This window comes from Rhinolophus sinicus, chromosome 16 (assembly GCF_057876585.1).
Source record: "Rhinolophus sinicus isolate RSI-liver-muscle chromosome 16, RSI-T2T, whole genome shotgun sequence".
Taxonomy (NCBI): domain Eukaryota; kingdom Metazoa; phylum Chordata; class Mammalia; order Chiroptera; family Rhinolophidae; genus Rhinolophus; species Rhinolophus sinicus.
In genome coordinates, this window is record NC_142516.1 from 114,241,068 (window position 1) to 114,261,890 (window position 20,823).

Consider the following 20,823-nt stretch of genomic DNA (forward strand, 5'->3'; position numbering starts at 1 on the left):
AGCATCTTCTGTGTGGCAGCCCTTTCTGCTAGACCCCGTGGGGTTCAAGGAGGAATAAGGGCAAGCGACAGCACTGCAGGAGCTCTCAGCTATTGGAAAAGGCCCACACAAAACAAAGAACCAGCGCCATCATTTATGACATATAGAAAATAACAGTGGAAGCACTTCTAAGGGAGTGCTTATTAATAGGTGCTTTAATAAGTCGGCATTCCAGAAACTGAAAGTACAGGACATCCCAGATGAAGGAGTAGGCAAAAGGAGTAGGGCACTTCTGGAAAATGAGGACATATTCCATGGGTTGGACACTGAATTATAGTCACTAGGGGAAGCAAAACACCCCAACTTATAGTCACCTAGTGACTATTTTTTTAACCTCTGTTTACAAGTTAACTTATAGACTGGATCCTGAAATATCTAAAGTACATTGTGTTATTAACAAAATTGTCCTGTTTCACTAATTTCTGATAAACTTTGCCAACAGCTAGTGCTTACCTTAAATATACTACATACTTCTATCTTACATACATTATATACTACATACCTTAATGACTTACTAAAAGTTGTTTATAGAAAATACGAGATTTGGAAAGGCACTCCATGATAGCTATGATGAAAGTTGCATCTATTAGTGTGGAATAAGAGTATGGCATGTTTGAAACACATATATGGAGTTAAACCACAATTGAAAGTGCCACATGTGGAAAAGATGCCTCTGTTTAAAATCCTTCAGGGAAGCGGCTCTTTTATGAGGTTTAAGCAAAACCAAGTCAGCAGTTGGATTGTGCCCCACAACTGCGTTTTCACTAAAGGTCAGAGCCACGTGGAGGCTCGGTTTACACAGTGAAACACAAACTAATGTACTGGAAAAGCATGGTCCCATTTAGAGGTTGGTTTGTCTGATCACCAGTTCACTTGGTGGCTCCAAAATGCCTGTTCATTGCGAGAGAGCTCTCTTGCTTTAATTCAGGTAAAGCACATTTTCCACTACAAACAGTCATTTAATTTTATGACTTTGTCAGTGATGAAATTAGAACATTTTTTGCATGGGGGAAGCAAAACACCCCAAATACCTGATAATCATGATAGAGCTACTTGAGAGACTTTTATGGAAAAGTTCAGTTCTAGTGCTGTAAAGTGTCCCAGTGAATTGCTCGCCACATGCAAAGTGATGTGGTTAACCTCCACACTACAGGTGCCTAGAACTGGGGATTTCCTCTGTGACTTGAGCCTCTGTTTTAAGCTGCCCATCATTTGTTGGCAGTTGAGAGGTAACCTCTTTTTGGACATATGCAGATTACTGGCTTTCCTCATTGTTTCAAGGTCTGAGCTGGAAGGTCTGAGTGCCTGAGCTTCAAACACACACACACACACACACACACCCCTCCCACCCACCCCCAGTCATTTCTCCCTTCTTCATTAGCACTTAAAGCGCCATTTGTGGAAGGGGTTGTAGCCCTTGTTTAGCCACCAGCACCCCACCACCTTATGACCCCCACCCCTTCGCAGTCAGGCAACACTTTCCTGTTTGCTAGAGTAGATGTCAGATGTCATAAGTCGGAAGACTATCTATGAAGTCCAGCGGTGTCCAAGAGCCTCCTTGGAGAGCCTCCTACCTGCCTAACCCTGGGACTCCCCTTCTGCACACGTGAAAGCCCCATGTGTCAAAAGAGAAAGGGGCTTTGGGACCCCTGCTCCCCACGGGAGGGAGGCCAGTACAGCTGCCACCCAGCCCCTTCAGCTGGATCTTGGACTGGAAGAGAAAACGGACAGTCCCCAGAAAAACAGCGTCCAAGGATAGCCCACGCAATGATGACTGAAACAGACTAGCATCACCTTCAGTAGGGGAACGACACGGATGTTAATAGACCAGCCAAACAGGTGCTGTTGCCCTTGCCTCAGCAGCAGAAGAGCCCATCTCTCTCTCACCCCACCCCAGTCCTGATGGCACTGTCAGATCCTTCCTAACCCCAAAGTGAGTCCGGTGGTTCAGCCCATTCTCTTCTTCCTGCCAGTACTTTTCAGAGGCTTCTTGCAAAGGCTGCAGGCAGGCATTTCCTGGAGTGGGGGTGGGGGCTGCGAAGGGAGCTCTGCAACGCTTTTTTTTTTTTTTTTTTGAGAACTGCATATCAGTGTGACAAGGGGGTCCCTACGGGAACACGATGCCGCCAGCTCGGCCCCATTATCCCATTCACAACCAGCTGCGTTAACATGGCAAAGGCACCCGCAGAGCCCGGCAGTTTGCAGTGAACAGCCAGAGGTTTGGGGAACAGATAGCGACGTCTTGCATTTCTTCTCCCGCCAAGGGCACCGGCGTGAGCAACCCACCATCTCTGCCCTCCCACGACAACGGCTCAACAAGGCAAAAAGCTTGATGGTCACTTAGCAAGCTGCCTCTCTGCTTTCCAGGGATGCATTTGGAGAAAGAGTATGCTATAGTTTGGCACTGTACAACGTCAGCTTTTCCTAATGGCCTCAAATGATGGAACTTCTTTGTTCGAGAGGGAAAAAAATAATAATATAGCCGCAAAGACCCAAATTTAACACACATATACTGGATTTCAGGCTGCGTCTTCCACATGCAGTTGGTGAGGAGGTCACCTGCGCGCCTTGTCCACTAGCGATGATGCTTTGCGTAGAGTGCACAGAGCCGGATTAAGGAGGAGTTCTGCAGTATTTTGTCTGTATTGCATCCAATTAGTGTGAATGTTCAGCATCACATACTGAAAAACTTTGAATATCATGTAACAACGAGCTGGGCTACAGACAGCCTCCAAGATTTATTACCATTTTTAAATTTTATGAGTCCTATTGTTTCCTAAGCATATCACCAGCGTTAGCTATAATGAGGGTTCTAGGGGGAAAAAAGAGCTGAAAAGAAGAAACATGCCACCTGCCTCACCCCAACTCCCTGCTCTTCTGTGTGGACTCTAGGATGGGGCAGAGTTGTTTTCTCTTTTTCCGTGTATTCCTAGATAGCAAGGAACAGAAGAGCAAGGAAGAGTGTTACTTTGACACTTAGAAAAGTTTTAAACAGTGTTTAAATGTTTTCAAATGTGTGTGTGTGTGGAAACTGGGCCACAAACGTGGTTTATGAAACGCCCTTCAAATTTACTTATGATCATGACAGAGATGCTAATTCTAAGTAGTTTGTGTGCTGGTCGTGTAATCAGAGGAATACCTTCATAATAGACACGTTTTCTTAACATGAGAATGGCTAGAATGAGGGAAACGTAATAATCAATCTGCCCCCACCGCCTTATTTTTTCAAGTGTGAGAAACACCTGGCAGGAAGGAGAGGGACCCACCCCAGGGTGACTCTAGCTTCCTCCAGCAAGGCTGTGCGTGTGTGGTGCTTGGTGTCACTGTCAGTCCCGGAGCGGGTCGTATTGCTCACATATCAGCGATACTCAAAGCTTCCTTCCCAGTGCGCGGGGTCCCTTAAGCAACTTCGGGAACTCAGATTGTGGAACTGGGCACACTAATTCAAGTTCAGGGATTCTCCTGGTCCATTCTACCCCAAACTTTGGAGAAAGTCTATCATGAAGGCTCAGGCATTCCTAGGAGGCATTGTTTTTGTTTTCCGAGCGCTTCGTCTCTGTCTTGTTCTGCACTTAGTTACAAACGCAAGCGTATTTCCTTCCGGCCCGAGTGAGGTTCGGTGTCGGTTGTTGGAATCTCCTGCTCTGAAGTTGTGGGTGGGAGGTGGAATAGAAAGGCTCAGAGCCCACTAGCCCTTCTGCTACGCTTCAAAGGACAGGTCTGCGGCAGCCCGGGCCGCGGGGTACACTGATTATCAGCTACCCCGGGGGGATAAGCTCCTTCACCCCTAAAGAAGCCACCTGCGCTAGTCCTTCCCAAGCGCGCACGCACGCCCCACCCAGCCCAGCCTCCGCCCAGTCCTGGAATTGAAAGGTGCCCGCAGGTTCCAGAGGGGCGAAGAGACAGAGAGCAACTCCGCAAAGGTCACGGGGTTGAATGTTCCAAAGTGGGGGAGCCGACTTTTAGCTACTCCTGGCGGGCATACCTCACGTCAGGGGGCCTGGGGCTGCGTAGCCGGGAGCCAGAGTTTCGGAGGGAACTTAAATGTGCAGAAAGTGACAGTGTCTTGTGCAGAGCAGTAAACTTTTATTTCCTCCCAAGCAAAGTCAGGGCAGCTGTTCCACTGCTAATCTGAAGGAAACGGGAGGGAGGGAGAGAAGGGGTTGAGGGGGGTGGGAAGAGAAAGAAAGGTGTGGACACTTTAGAGGACTCCAGATTCCGTCCTCTGGCCAGTGCGTGCTTGTAGGAGGTCGTGGTGCTTGAACCCGAGAGCGGACACTTGTTCTACGACAGTGCCCAGAGAGCTTGTAAGAAAGTCTGAGTGTTTAGAGTCCCCTTCCCCTTTCGAAGGTCATTTGCGCTTTTCAGTCTCGGAGGAGAGGACACTCTGGAAGGGAAGGCACAGGTCATTTTCAGAGGTTGTGTAAAGGACGGGCCGCCTACTGGGGTTGGAAGTCCTTAATTACACCCTTCTGCCTCAGAATCCATCTTCCCGGCAGTGTCTTGCACTCCCACCTCCTCGGGTGACTCAGCTGACCTGGAATGCCCACCCTATGGAAGATCAAGAAAAGTAGTTTTCTAAGAAGGTTAGAGGCTTGATTACACATACAAGCGTTTCCACTTAGGTCCAAAGCAATTACCCGCCCCTTCCCCTACTCCTCCTGCCTCCCATCGGGAGAAGAAAAGGACAGACCCCCTTGCACGTACCCGCGCACTTTGTTGGTGCGTGTGAATTTCAAATGGCGCTGTAAGTTCATTAGTGTTTGCAATCAGCGGCGGGCAGACCCCTCATCAGAGCCGAAAGCCGGCAAGAGCCATTCATCAGCGTGAAGTGTTATTCATGGATGACCCCTAAATCACGGCAAGAGTAGTAGATGCACTGATTGGTCACAGCATGGGAGCCTCGGTGCTTTCCCTGCACCGACGCGGCCCGGAGGGGGGAGGGAGGGAGGGGCAGCGAACGTGGTTCAGTCCGGCAAATCCCATCTGACAGAAAAAGGCAGTAAACGCGGAATCTCTTTTTTTTTGAATAAAGAAGAAGAAATAAAGTACCTGTCATCTTGACGAGCGGCGGAGTGGAGGAGACAAGGATTATAAATGATCAGAGCGCGGTCCAGCTCGCCCTGGGATTGGGCTCTCCCGCGATCCGCACTGGGGGAAGCGCATGGTAGGCTCCTCTCCTCTCTCCCACACTCACACACACGGACACGTGTACGCGCCTGGTCTCGGGCACACTCGGCCCGGCGCGTCCCCAAGTCACACAATTAAGGTCCTGGATGCTGCTCCCTGGCACAGCGCCCCGCTCGCCTCCTCACCTTTCCCTCTTCCTCCTCCCTCACCGCCTCCATCCTCCCGCTCCGAGGCCGAGAACCGAAAACTCCAGCCGGGCCTTAGCAGCCAAGGAGGAGACTTGAGGGGCCGGCGAGAACAGAAAGGGGGAGAGCGCGGGGGAGAAAAAGAAAGTGAACTCATTGGCGCTCAGCGCGCGCTGCCCTCCCCGAGGCCCGGCGGTGGGCAGGGAAGGAAGTTGTAACACTTGCTGTTCTCTCCCCCTCCCTGTATCCTCCCCCAGTCTCCCCCACTCCGCTCCCGGCGCTGGGCCCCCTCCCCCCGTGCGCCCGGCTCCTTTGAATTTGGCCAAGTGGTGTGTGTGCGCGCGCTGCTCGGGTGGACGCGGCAGCGGTGGCGGCCGGGTAGCAAGCGGGCAGCGCGGGCGAGCAGAGCGCGGTAAGTGCGGTGCCGCCGCCGGCGCGCCCTCCTTCCTTTCTGTGGTCCTAGTGCCCCGGCTGCGGCACCGGAGCGGGAGGGTGGGCGGGCCGGAGCAGCCTCGGATGGCGGCGCGTTTCTCTCTGCTGTCCTGCGAGGCAGCAGCAAGTTGGCCAGTCCTGGTGGCCCAGGAGCATCTCTTCAGCGCGCAGCCTCCCGGGGTCTGGCCTCCCAGCTCCCGGCCTCTGTGTCCCCGCCCCTCCCACGCGTCTGACACTTCTGGCTGCCTGCTCAGGTGGGAACTTCGCCGGGGCCTCTCTCCCGAGGAGCTGGGCACCGCGCCCTGATTACCACCCGGCTCCCGGTTCCCCGAGAAAGGCAGCTCAGAAGCTGGGCGCTCAGTGGGGGCAGGGAGCCCAGCCTCTCTTGTTCTGATCTGAGTGATCCCCAGTTCTGCGGTGGGGAACCACATACTCTGAGAAGGTGTCTGACAAGATCCTGTGGGGCATCCAGCGAGCGGGAAGCCCTGGGACGTCACCACTTTCCCGGGGAAGTGGAAACGAGGCTTCTCTAACTACCGGGGAGCCAAGTTGGGAAGGAGTGAAGGAAAGAGAACGAGGGGTTGGGGTGGTTTGTGGACTGGTGGATCTCGACTGAAACTTGATCTGGAAACTCGTGATGGGGCTGAAACAAACGAATATTCTGAACTGGGTGGGCATTTTAAAAATTACAGATTTAAGAGTCGTAACTCATTCGAAATCTGTATCGTGTTTTACAACGGATTAGAAGGAGCTTCCAACATTTTACATCGAAATGGGCTAGGTCTGATCTCTGCTGAACACTCACCTTAGTTGTAATGGTAACCTGCTACTAATTCTTATTGCAGAGAAAGGGATCCAAGTAATTCTACTGTGTAATACAGCAAATCCATTTGTTTTTTGAAGGCATTATAATCTAAAGGCAGAGAAAAGTTTCCATGTACTTGGGGGTAACAGCAAGGAAACTTAAAGTGTGAGAACTGTCCAAGCACTTTTTTACATGGCCCCAGACAGCTGGGATACAAGAGAGTGGGACTGTCTCTGTATAACACTCTATTTCTTGTCTTCTGACAATGTATTTGTCAAACATTTGTAGGCTCTGGCATCATCCACTGGGTGGTCTTTTCACTAGAAATAGAAATATGTTCAGGCATTACCTTTCCTTTCTGTTGTCATAAGAAAAAAAAAAAAAAAAAAAGACAGGGCTGGCACCTTTGGAAAACTTAGCAGAGTACCCGTAAAGGTGGTATTGCCGCTGAACAGAACTTGCTGATTTGATTCTTTTAGTGAATTTGTTTAAAATACGATGCACACATCTCCACCCTTGCCTCCCAACTGCCTATCTGGAGAAGTATTTGTAGTCTTTCTAGCATATTAGAAACAGAATTTAGAACTGAGAGAAACTGTATACAATTCATTATGGATTTTATGGTTGAAACAAAAGATTTTACAAATACACCAACAGTCTTGCTCTGTACATTCCTTAATACATTTTTAATTATCTAAAATTTCTAGCTGGTATTTCCTAAAATATGAAATTCTTGTAAGAGCCTAGAAACTTTCGATTTGTAATTCTAAATGCAGAGCAAATATTTAATTCTTGCTCTATGAGTGAGAGGTTAGTTCAGTAATAAGACTTGCTAATCCCACTTTAAAATGTCATGGCATTCACAAATTATTCCTAAATTCTTCAAAGATAGGGGTTCATAATGAGTTTAGTTATTCTATTGTGTGTTTCAGGATTGTATTTCTCTTCCTGTTGCATTTTCTTAAAAATCTTGCCTTTTTCCTTACATGAGTTTTACTATTCATCTTACTCAAAGGTATGTTTTTTTTCTTAATAGAAAATACATTTTATTTTAGATATTTTTTAAAGAATACATGTTATAAGAAAAAGTAGTTCCTTTGAGTAAGACAGATATATTTTACATATACTATACAATATGTATTGAAAATGTATTTATATACTGATAACTGTGCCAGTGCTTATAAATTTGGAAAACATATTAGTATCTTATGCCAGTCACATTAATGTTAGCAGAGAACATCGACCCTAATGAGGAGTGCTTGATTATTTAAAATAAAGAAGATAAGTTTATAGTAGAATGGTGACTAGTTATTTTTCTAAATTGAATCATTTTGCATGGCTGTGTTTATTTCCTTGAAAGAAATGTTTTAGGTAAATTATAGAGGTTTTCTTACTCTGATCTTGTAGGCGTGTCACGAGTCTTTGGTTAGAAAAGGGAACCTGCTTATTAGGGTGAAGACAAAGAAAGATGAGGATGCTTATCTTTGAATAGAAGAAAGCACCTAAATAGAGTTAAAAGTTTTAAATTTATTCGGAAAGAAAACCTAGCTAAACAATAATAATCCAGTTATCAAGTTGAAGCTAGCCTTTCTTAGCTTTGCTTCTGTGAGCCAAGAGTAATTATTCTCTTTGTAAAGAGTCAGGCAATAAGAAACCAGGTGAAAGAGTATGGATGTCCGTGTGAGTAGAGTCACCTATCAGACATACTTGATCAACTTTGAACTTGATGTACAAAAAAAAAAAAGTGATGTTTTTGCAATAGCTGTGAAAGTGTGTTTCGAAATGCTGAAGTTTATCTTACCTAGAATGGTACTGGGAAATAAGTCAGAAAGCGGTCATAGACTATTATAAAACCACAGTAAAGACAACTTAATTACTTTATTAATGTTGATTATTTTAATAAATGCATTACCTCCTTTCTATTAAACTTTATTTCATCCTTTAAAAATTTGATTTCTAGGTGGCTGAGGAGTGTCATCAAGGTATTATACTTATGTGAACCAATGTATTCAGCACCATTAATGAATTGTCTGCCCTTTTCTTGAAGATGTGCTGTAGAAACCTGTTAAGTATGTTCAATAGCTTGTTACTTCTCTACTCCGTATTTCATTTGGTAGTCAAATATCCATATTTTCTTTACTTAGATAGTGAGTATCAGGAAATAATACAGTGATTTGCTATCAAACTTTTACTCTGACTCACAACAAATTATACATCCCTTTGAATCTTCAGTGAAAGTCAGTGTTCATATTTGTTTTATTAAGTGGAATGATAGTTCCAGAGAACCATTTAACATGTATTCAGAGTAAAGAGGTGTACTGACAAGGTAGTACAATAATGCAAGACTACTTAAAAGTTTCAATAACTAAGTCTTAAAAAGTATGTGATACAAGCTTCTTTTAGGACATATTTAAAACCTGATTTTGGAGATATCAGCTATTTTAAGAGTCCTGATGGAAATTTTGGGCAAAAAAACAACCAAAAAAAAACTTCTTAGTTTCAAAACTGATTAATTGTTGTGTCTTATAAGAACTGATTTATTTCATACTTTTTTATACCAAGCATTACCATTATGAAGCTCTCTTTCTAATTGAGATTAATGTTTCTGAGCAAAGAAGTGGTTTGGAGGGCTGCATTCATTTTGAGTGCTGTTGTAATCAATTTTAGATACAGCATTCCACAATGGATCAGTTTGCATCCAAACCTGCCTTATTATGTAGAATTAACTTGTTGGTGATTGATAGTAATACTTCTACATCTTAAAAAGTCATTTGTTTCCAAACAAGTGTGATGGCTTGTATGAGTTTCAAAATATTGCTTCTCATAAGTAAAACATCTTTTTGGGACTTCATTTGAACTTTCTCTAAGAATTATATAAAACATGAGGAAGCAATTCGTTAATACATTTTCAACTAAAATAGCCTTTTTTCCCCCAATACTATATGCCTCAAGGTGTATTTTCTTGCTCTTCAAAGGGTTTTATGATCTTTAAGCTATAAAACCATAAATATACATCTCGGTGTCCGTCCCCCCCCCCTTTTCTGTATATAAGAAACATTTTAGTTGAGGTTTTCAAGGATTTCTTAGACTTATAGCTCTACATCTTATGCATGCGTTATAACTTTATTTCACAAGATGGTGGGTATAATCCTTATAATGAAATGTAATGCATGAGGGGGTAATTCTTTATCCTCTTTGGAAACCTGGAAAGATGGTAAATGTTATTGTCCCTGTGATATTTGTTCGTGTTTCTTAGTTACGTTTAGTCGGCCTCAGCTTCATCAGCTTTTTATTCTCTTCTAAAACACCATGGACATTAAAACTTCCTATGGCTTTGGTCCATATCACATTGCTTCCTGTGATACATGTTTGTAGACTCAGTAAAATAAAACAAAACGTTAAAAGCATAGAATATAATGTTAATATACATAAATATTGTAATCCAGCCACAGTGTATAGGATTTTTAAATAAAGATGTAACTGCTTTATAGAACATATAAAGTGCCCACAGTGACATTGTTCTTTGCTTTCAGGAGGGAAAAAAACAAACAAAAAAAAACTTGGTAGGCTTTATGTTTATTATATTTTAATTTTCTTCTCTGTAATGATAGATTATTTACATTGAATTAGTGTTTTTCCAGTTAGAAACATTCATTGAAAACAGGTTTAAATGCTAAAATAATGCACTTAAAATGTCATTTTTCAAAGCATTAATTTAGTCAACAGTTAGAATATACAAGCATGCTGTAAGATTTTATATATATATATATATATATATATATAAAATCTGTATAAGATTTTATATATATATATAAAATCTGTATAAGATTTTATCTATATATATAAAATCTGTATAAGATTTTATCTATATATATAGATAAAATCTTACTGTACTTTTGGTATATATATATATATATTCCATACACCAAAAGTATAGTAAGATTCATTCATTTGAAAGAATTTTGATAATTTTTTTAATGGTTTTGATTAAATAACTCAGGAGACTGGGTCATTAAATAGCTACCTAGAATTCTAGTAAAAGATAGTAATCTACTCAAATCTGCTTCTTTCTACTTTAAATAAGTCACTGTGCAAATTAATGTCAGTATCATCAAACATGCTCGTAAGTCATATGAGGAAATGTTTGAAACCATATCATATAGTGATAATAAAAAGGAAACTTGACTGCCCTGTTGATACTCTTGCAACCTTAGAGGAATGAGGGCTGGGGTACTACTGACTTTTCAAACAAGTTTGTGATAGGTGGCAGTCTTAACTGAGTTCTACGACCTCAATGAGAAATCCTAGTAACTGGGTCTAATGTGTTAAAGAGCGATGTCGAGTACAGTGTCAGTTTCCCAAACTATGGTTACATTCTTTTTTGCAAGTTAAGGAGTTGGTAATCACTTATGAAGATGTGGCAGTTTTAACAATCATTTTCCCCACGTTTATAGTCCTCTGGCTTACTCTGGAGCATGCAAAAAAGAGATTATTATCCCTTCTGAAAATGAAGTGTTTTGAAACAAAACTAGTGTGTGTATATTCACACTTGTATTTTCAAGTTCAATTATGTGAAAGTTACTGTGGGATGCTGGGATGCTGTTTGTTCATAAAGTATTTTCAAATGTCGTGAAATACTTTTGACTTCTATTAGAGAAGTTGGTGAGGAGTGGGGATGATATGATTTAGTTCGCCCCGGGGCAGGATTGTATTATTTCAGAATAATCAGCTATTTTATAACTGGGTCTACTGGGTCTCTGCCTCAAAATTAAAAGAAGATAGATAAAGAAATGGAAGAGAGGAAGAAAAGAGAATATGAGTATGAATATCTTTTACAAAAAGATTTTCTGCGCTTTTTCTGTGTGTAGCAGTGTGTTTGATAGGAAAAGCAGTGTATAAAGGGCAGTTTTGGTCATTTAAGTTAATTGGATAAGTGCAGAAGAAAATTAACTTCTAAATTTTTTCATTTTGAAGTATATGCATTTTAGATCCCTGCACGTGAGTATAAACATCATCAGTTTTTTAAAAAATTCATCCAAGAAATTCCAAAACTTAATTCCAAATGTTATCATAAATTTTATAGAGAGACCTTTTGAAAAACACTGCAATTATTTTAAAAGATCACTTAGGAAGTAACTTACAGGGTTACTTATCTTTGAAGATAAGGCTCATAATCGATATATTGTAGTCATTCTGTCATTTCTTCTATTATTAATTACACTTGCCAGAATTCTTGTGATGATCCCTCTTCACGTTGTCACAATGTAAAAAGAAATAACACCTTGATAATGACTATCTTCCTTCAGTCTGATTCTGAAGCACTTCTAAATGGTAGGGTGACGTGAATTTGTGGTCCCTGCTTTTCCCCGGGGGAGAGAAGGGGAGAAAAGCTATTTTTGTCATTGGAATGGATTATTTCATCTTGAGTTAAGTTCAACTAATATTTTCTGATTGGAATGGTGGACCCCCTATCAGTGTGAGGAGGTGATAGCAGGGACATTTCCAAAGAAAAGGTTCTCCTTCCTCAAGATCCAGCACCCCGTTATATCCAGCACTGGCTTCTGTAGTAGAATGGGAATGGCATCTCAGGAGAGCTACTGTTCTTGGACTGCACACGGAACGGTATGTTATACACAGAGTGATAAGACAGGATTGAAATTAATTTCATTTACGAGAAATGCATGAGGTATTTTAATGGGTTTGCACGAAGCACATGCAAATATGTTACTATTGGGATATGTCTCTTTACGTAATTATAAAAGCAAACCTATTGAAAAGTATACTTATTGTTTATTCTTAGTCTACCAAATGCTCTTTTAAAGTGTTACATCTATACTAATACTTTTATCAGAGAATTTGAAATTTGTCAACATGTAGGTGGAAAAATTGGCAAGGGGCGATTCTTTTAAATAACTCTTCTTTAAAAAAAAAAAAAAGAAAGCTGGCACAGGTCTTGTCATTTAAAATAATTATGAAACCAGGAGAAGACAGCTGTACATTTTATTTCTTTCAGAATTTATAACTTCCAGCTACAGAAAGCTGTCAGTCCATAGCTCTTAAAGAACAAATCTGTGACTTTTCCTCTGAAGAACAACAACAACAAAAAACCATCTTGAACAGTGTTATTACATTTTTCTATATGAATAAGCAAAAATGAATTGACTATTTGAAAGTGTAAACTCTTTTCACTTGCATTTTTGTGTAATGATGAGAAAAATATAGGCAAAATATTGCAAATAATAACTAATCTAATTTAAACAAATATAGAAATGTGACTCACCATAATATCATAAAGGATTAAACACTATAGTATAAACAACCATATTTTGTCTTTTGATTGTCACAAAAATAGAGTGTTCTTCTTAGTGATACTGCTGAATTTTATGATAGCATCAATAATAGTTGGAGAATAACTTGACACAATCAAAATAACTGAAATATTAATCCTCTTCATGTTCACTAATACATTAAGAAATATTCCAAAAGAATTGGAAAGCTTTTGAAAATAATCATACCTTCTAGAAAAAAAAAGAATATGTTTGTTGCCTTACAGTGCTATTGAGGAATTTGGGTTCAGAAAGGGGTGGAGGCTGATGAGAACTTCTGCCAGGTTGGTTTTCTTCAAATTAGAACAAAAGCAGACATTTTCCATCTCTAATATATTTCTAACTTGATATTTCTACTCTAAGTTAATTTTGACTTGTCTTTCTCTCATGAAAGTGCTAGCATATTTAGCATTTAAAATAAATTTCAATTTAAACAAAAATTAAAGTTATTACTTGTAGGTAAATTGTACCTGTCAAACCAGAATTGAATCCTCACTTATGCTTCCGTATAGTTTTTCTTGTCAATGTGAATAAAATATCCCATTCTGTTTCCTGTGACTGAAAAATTAAATAAAACAAAATTCTTCCTTAAGTGGTTACTTTTGTCCTGGAATATACAATCTTTGAATGATAAGATTCTGGCATTACAAAACAATTTATAAACAATGTTGGGTTGTTAATTTGATTTTCCAATACGATTGTTTTCTTTGTCACTAATTTTAAAAATTACATATGTGGCAGAGACACATGTAAAGTATGTAAAGTATTAAATCAATACTTTATTAAAGTTAAAATACTTCTTTAATGTTTTATATACAGTGTTTTGATTGTGATATAATTTTCTATATTATTTTAATCTGTACTATACTACGTGATAGAGTTATAGTGTGATAACTTGAAAAGAAAATAAATCATTGCAGAGGATACAATTTTAAAATTAAATTTATTTTTTAAATTTGTCATGGAATGTTCTGAAGCACAATATGTTGTAGCTAAAAATGCAGTCACACAGAGAAGTCCTCAATTTATAATTTTTCAAATTCAAGTATTGTTTTCCTAATGATGTATATAGATAAACCTTAATAATTTAAATTATTTACACTTATAGCGTTTATATTTTTCCACTGCTGAGAACTTCAGATTTTTGTTTGTATAGACAATATGCTCTATATAGTCCATAATTAAGGAATTTAAAAATATTACTAATCAAAACATACATTAATGCCAATCTAAGTTTTTAAAGAAACCTAAGAGGAATGAAGATGAAATCATAAAAATTATATGACGAATATATCCCATCTTACATAATCTTGACACTTGGAAAATATCATTAATACGTATGTATGCAATATCCACAGGAATAACCAAAAAGAAATTACAAAAATGAAAGATGAGTGGTGTAGTTGTATTATTATCCTTAAGTCACACAGCATTAATGCGTTTGAAAAATAAATGTTACATTTTAAGATATATCATTTATTGATATCTAGTTTAAAGTAGTCTCAATAAAATTCATATAATATTGCATTTCATTTAAGTATGTTCTTAACATGTTAGGTCAACGCTCAGTCAGGATAGACATGACATGAGTCTAATCTTTTTTCTTCAAGTTTTATATACAATCTGCACCTTCCAATAAAAGAGTTAAACTCTACTATGCAGATATGTCATGTCTTTGACATACGAGAGGTTTGAAGGAGAGGGCCGGGTGCTTATTTTATGAGATGCCATCAAGTTAGTTCCCCTCACGTCATCTGATGAAAGTAGCTTTTAAAACGTGTATTGTACTTCAGATAGGAAATTTAACATATCAAGTTTAGTGAATTTTATATTTATCCATTAGTGAAGAATAATATGAGTTACTTAAAACAAATCATGAATATACCATATATTTCATTTAGATGTGATATAAGTTATATGAAGTGGTGGTTTAATTACCATTTGAGCCGTGAAAAGGCTGTAATTCACTTTAAAAATCTTAAATGTTAAAGAAAGCAAAGTATTAATAGTTCTCAGCCTTAGAAATTGTTATTCATGTAAGCCTTCTAGGGACTGATTTATTTTTGACTATTTTGTTTTTAACTTTTAAAAAAATCATACCTTTTAGGGTATATTTTATCATTTAATTTTAAGTCTGGAATATAACGATTTGATTTAGGAAGAGATGTAAATTATTGTCACACATTATGCTTTTATTTTTCCTCCAATGAAAAGTATCTCATGGCTTTGTGGGTGAGGTTTTGGTTCTTTTAGGATTAAGAACCATTGGTATAAATGGCTAATTTTGGTGGAAGAGTGTTACATAGTTTTTAAGTCCTCATTATTACTTTTAAAAGAATATCCCATTGGGAATAGGAAGCTTTGTGGTGGATAAGCTGCAGCTCTTTGATGAAGGATTATATATTCTCCCCTAAATCTGTGATCCCAGAATCTGTTGCACAATAGTTTCATCAAGTAGCACTAGACTAGCTTGCCCATCATTTTCATTTCCTTTAAAAAGTTAATTTGTCCCTTTCTGAAATCTAATATTTATGTAGGATTTCAGTCTAAATATATATATTTTAGGCGTTAATAGATTCAGCTCCTAAAATCCAGAGGTTAATAACTTGATGCAAGATAGTGAAGCCAGAAAAGTTTTGAAGGATGCTTTCACATTTATACCAGATGACAGTGAATTGATTATTTCCGGGTACTCAGTCATTTTCTTGGTTTGCCTAGTCAGTAAAGTCTGCAGGGTCTGTGGCCTGATTGAAGTTCTATGTCAGCCTTTCCTGTGTTAATAATATTGAAAGCAACTTGAGAAATAACAACATGTAAAATTAAGCCCTCACATATTATGAAGGTTAGAGGTTAGTTAATTTTCTCTGAATATGTATGTAAAACAGTAAGGATATTGTAGCCTGGTTTGGTCATGGATGAAAAAGAAAGAAATATGATATTCTGTTACGTGATTATATTCCCATTTAGAATGAGCAATTTCTTGCAAAGCATGAAGAGTGATAAAAGTGTATGTCATGTTCTAAGGAAACCTGTTTTTAGTAAAATAAATATATTAAAAATTGAGCAGTCAGACTAAACAATTAATTGTGCTTACATCTCTATTAGTTTTTGTTTAGTCAGTGTCATTCAAATAGAACACAATTCATCCTATTAAAAATATCAGATATTGGTTAATCAATACATTTTAATTATAAAACATTAGTGATGCCACATAAAAAAGCATAATTTATTATATAGACATTTAATGTGCCTTAATAAATGGAGTCTCATTTCTGAGACTATTATATTCTTCAAGTTCAAAAAGAGTAGCAAAGTTTATTATAAAAATTGCAAAGCGGAGAAGTAAATTTTTTAAAAATTTAAATAATTTGGGTTTTGCTATACATATTCCCTAAAGCATACTATAAATTTCAAAAGATGGCTCTTTATGGTAATGTTCATAGTCCTATTCTGAGTTATTATCCTCTTAAGATTTTATATATACATATATATCTACTGTGAAAGATAAACAAATCTAAAAATCTTTTCTATTCTTAAATATTAAATTGAAAATAAAAAAGGAAAATAATTTAAAAGATTATTTTTATGATCACTTTAATATGACAATTGAATACTCAAGCCTCATAAAGGATCTAGACTTTTAAAATTGATATAAATATGAGAGTAAAAAGTAAACAATACTACCTAGAAACTAGCTGGATATAACCAAATTTCAATTACTTTGTGAGAGTTTTCGAAGAAGAATTGAATTAGACCTTAAACTATTTTAGGTGAATATTGTCCAGATTTCCAATTTATTACTAGTAAAACACAAGGTTTAATACATTTTAAAATAACTGGTTGAGAAACAGTCATGTTTACTGTTTCTAATTCTTAGAATATATGTGTTTTAATTTGCGTATAAAAGTAATACAGATTAAGGATTTTGAAGAGCAGGTTTTCCTTCTATCTTTCATCAGCTCTGTAGCTGAATCCTTCCTTGCAATCCCTTTCTTCATTATTCTAAGCTACTATCAGATTCTAATCTTCGCTGTCTCCACAGCTGTTTGAGGATTTTTTTTTTTTTTTTGCAAATGTAATTGCAAATATATGTGTTTTATGCATCTTGCTTCTTATAAATAATGATGAAGGAAGGTTAAAGGAGAGCTGGACTGTGCTATGTCTATACATGGAAGGTTCTATTAGTTTTCAAATTATGTCAGTGGTTATTAGGAAGAATTGCAAAGACTGAAAAACAACAACTCTGGCTTTACTGATATAGCAATAAAAATCACTGAAAAATTTGATAATTTCTCCAGAATAAGTACATTTGTATGGAATTAAATGCGACGGAATCAAGTGGCTACATGTTTCTATGGGTCATTTTTCTAAACGGATGGTCATAATTTAAACTCTAAACAAAATATGATATTTTTTTACACTTTTTAAAGACCCATCAAAATATAACATTTTAGAGAGAAATTTATTAATCCTTTTCATTTATTTCAATGTACCAAGTTGGAGATTGGTTGATGTGACATAGACACTTAAAAATGTACAGTGATTTAACCCTGTAGAAATTAGAGAGAGGTTTTTTTTGGAGAATATTCAACATATTTATTTCCATTAATATTATTTAAAGAACAAAACTGGAAACTCTGGCTATATGTAAACCTTAAGAAATGTTACATTTGTCAACTTTTCAGAACAACCTGTCTTTATTTGCAATCTCTTTTGTAATATCAGATTTTTTTTTCTATGTCTGTGTATTGTTGGACTGGATACCTCTAGGAATAAATATACTTTCTAAGATTAGAAAAGTGTAAAAACTTAATATGCTCAATACCAACCAAGCATGTTGTATATAAATACAATTATTTTGTTTTCTTCTTATTTGAGATTCCAGAGAATATCTGATGTCTGATGAAAATTATTTGGAGTACAAGGAAGGCAGAATGATGGGTGGGATAAATTAAACTTCTTTTGGAGACTTATACATAGTACATCATTTTTTCTGGTACTTTTCTTCTATTCACATCGATTATGGAAAAAGGTAATCAAAATGTAATACCAAAAATTTGAAAAACGCTTTAGTTTCAGGGAAACTGTTGAGAATTGTTCAGAGGCAAAAATATATCGCTTCCCAGTTAAAACTTGAAAATTTCCCCTTTTAAGCTTAATATATCAGAAATTAATAATAAACCACTGTTAATGTACCTATAAAAATTAGGAGGCTGTATAAATGTAGTAAAGATCTGTCCTGATTTAAATAAATGTCTATCTTTTTTTTTTTTTTACGTGTTCCTTGTTTACACCCATATTTTTCCTCTTCCAATAATTTCAATCAAACCCCACATGTTTTGTGAGTGTTCTGTGTCCAAGTGACTGTGTCCTGGGGACGATTAGAAGAAATAAGACATGATCTTAGACCCCTAGGAAGTTTTCACTTCTAGTTGAGGCATGATGTAAAAGATAACTGACAGTAATTAAGGTTATTAAGAAAGCCAAACAGGTCATGGAAGAATTACTACTTTGGTTAACTTGTACTCTAATAGCCCATAGATCTTTGGAGTGACAGAGAACTGAAGGAAATAAAAAACCTAAGGCTTCTGGCATGCAGCCTTCCTATTGCATACAGACCTTAGCAGTGCCTTGAAACTCTGTGGAACCCTGGGAAGGACCCGAGGCAGTAACCACTAACAAAATAACACAGGAGCCCTGGGGCTCACAAATGTTTAAAAGGATGGATAGCTGAGTGAATTTGAACATATGTCTTTATACTTATCCACTCCACACATGCATGGCCATAGACGTCCAAGGACATGGGGCGTTGGAAGCCAATGACCTGGAAACGACAGAAGTTGATCACTTTCCTCCTTCCCTGTGGATGGGCTTAGCACAATGTTTGTTGCACACTTGCCCACAAAACCCTGTGAAGACAGAGACCCTTCTCTCCTGTTCTTACTACAGCCTCAGATTCTAGCACAGCCTGGCCTGGCCCCGAAGAGTCCATCAGTAAATCATTGATGTGAGAATGAAATCATCCCTCACGCTACATCAGAGTCCAGTGTCCTCCCTAGAGAACTGGTCCTTCCTACAAAGGATTTGTGGACTCTAGACTCAGGTCATTACCCAGGACCAGTCAAGTTCTAAAAGTGTATGATTCGATTGTATTGAGATTTCCTATGATTCATGTTAAACATGTAGTACCAACAAACAGTTGTCAGCATTCAGAGGAGAGCATAAGATACGGCTACAGACTATAGATCTCTGGAAAAGGACAGGCGTTGACTGTGGAGAGCTAAGGGGATTCCAGGAGAGGGAAACAGAATGAGAGATCAGCACCAACAAACCCCAATTTATGAACAGGTACCAACAATGCCGGCAGGTAACATAGGTGAGAGAAATTGGTCAAGTTATTTGCAGATATGTGTTCTCTTATATTTCTTAAAATACATAGTTCTCTTTTCATTTTTCCACTTTAGAAAGAGACATGGGTACTGAGAAATGTTTCTTCACTATGAGAAAAACAGTGGAGCAAGTTTGATAATAAGTGGTGTTGACATAGCCTCAGAGTTTGAGAAACAGGGGGTAATGGAGACTGTGAACTGATGGGCACACACTTCATTTGAAAGGAGACACCACCTCACACCTCCAGACTAGTTGTAACCAATGTTGCCAGTTTGTGAGATTTTTCAAGAAATGCCAGAATATGCATTTTGTGAAATGTCTAGATTTTAAAATGTTGGCGCATTCAAACACACACACACACACACACACACACACACACACACACACTGCACACAGATAAAACAGAACTTGTCTGCAGGCTGGGTCTGGCAGTTGGGCCACCAGTTTGCAACCTGCGATGTGGAGGCACAGATCTGCATTCTGTATGTGGGAGCTGGTAGGTGAGCAGTAGAGTTGGAGCACAGGATCCTCTTTGGAGAAATCTGCTGTAAGTTTGGACAGAGAGCTTGAGTCCAGATTGTGAATTATCTTAAATGTCATCCTCTCCTACCCATTTTGGAGAAGCAAATGTTTTCAGTTTGCAGTACACTTTCTCCTGCTTTGCAACAGAAACCCAGGCTGCCAGCAAGTCTTCTGTAAGCACTGTTCATACCAAGAAAAGAAAGGGTTAAGTGACAGTGGCAGTTTCGGCCTACACTTTGGCCCTTTCACCCAATTACTTCTGGTCCCTCTCTCCTTATCTCCATCTGCTTCCCACCACGGACTGAATATCCTAGGCTCTTGAAACCCTTCATACACCTATAGTTTTGGGGGAACTCCAGCATCGTGCTATAGCTAATATATGTTTCCGCTCATATTTGAGTATTAGCTGAATCCAGAGACTAAATTCTATAAGACAGGAAAACCCAAAGGTAAACTGACATATTGCATTAGGTCATCTTCATTACATTCATTCTGTAAAAAGAACACTAAATTCCCTTGGCACACATTTTCATTGTTTTGTGGTGACTGCGTTGGGTTCTGGAAATGGAGAAGTCTGCTTAAATCCCATTTCTGGTGTTTGTTTGTTGTAGGACCTTGGGTTAAGTCACTCTGAGCTTCATTGCTTATCTGAACAATGGGATTCGTGATAATGCTGGGACGTTGCTATTGTCGGGAGCCTGTGCACTGTCGATACCATGGTTATGATGGCTTCCGTCATTGGAGCTGTTGTCAGTGGCACCTAATGGAATGCCATGCTCACTAGTAATGATTCATGCAAGTTTTGGGGTCATATTTGGAGACCAAAATTCAAGTCCCAACTGTGTCAATTGGTTACTTTAACTTTCATAAAATTGAGATGCTAATATACCCACTTGTGGGCTGGTTGTGAAGATGAAACGAGCTGAAGCATGGAGAAGGCTTAGGTAGTGACAGGTATGTAGTGAGTGATGCATAATGTGTGTGCGTGCATGTG

The 20,823-nt window shown here is 38.7% G+C and overlaps 2 protein-coding genes across 16 annotated transcripts in view; one reads left to right on the plus strand and one right to left on the minus strand.

Moving 5' to 3' along the window:
* The window catches only part of TENM3 (teneurin transmembrane protein 3), a 2,441,918-nt gene that overhangs the window by 1,846,893 nt on the left and 574,202 nt on the right, over window positions 1–20,823 (plus strand). Inside the window, exon 1 of one of the 15 annotated variants that reach the window (XM_088793203.1) lies at window positions 5,190–5,206. The exons of 13 other annotated variants lie outside the window; for them this stretch is intronic. The gene's annotated coding sequence lies outside the window, so the exon portion shown is untranslated. Of the gene's footprint in view, window positions 1–5,189; window positions 5,207–5,627; window positions 5,767–20,823 lie in introns of those variants that run through there. One more of the 15 variants, XM_074329869.2, reaches the window with a different exon arrangement.
* On the minus strand, window positions 4,104–7,360 carry LOC141571055 (uncharacterized). Its single transcript, XM_088793216.1, has 3 exons — window positions 5,092–7,360; window positions 4,747–4,890; window positions 4,104–4,590 (listed from the first exon to the last, which is right to left on the minus strand). Exon 1 carries the CDS (start codon window positions 6,215–6,217, stop codon window positions 5,375–5,377), a length of 843 nt encoding a protein of 280 aa, XP_088649342.1. The 5' UTR covers window positions 6,218–7,360; the 3' UTR covers window positions 4,104–4,590; window positions 4,747–4,890; window positions 5,092–5,374.

Excerpts from the sequence above, each read along its gene's own strand:
- LOC141571055 (XM_088793216.1), bottom strand. The coding sequence starts at position 6,217 with ATGTGGTTCCCCACCGCAGAACTGGGGATCACTCAGATCAGAACAAGA.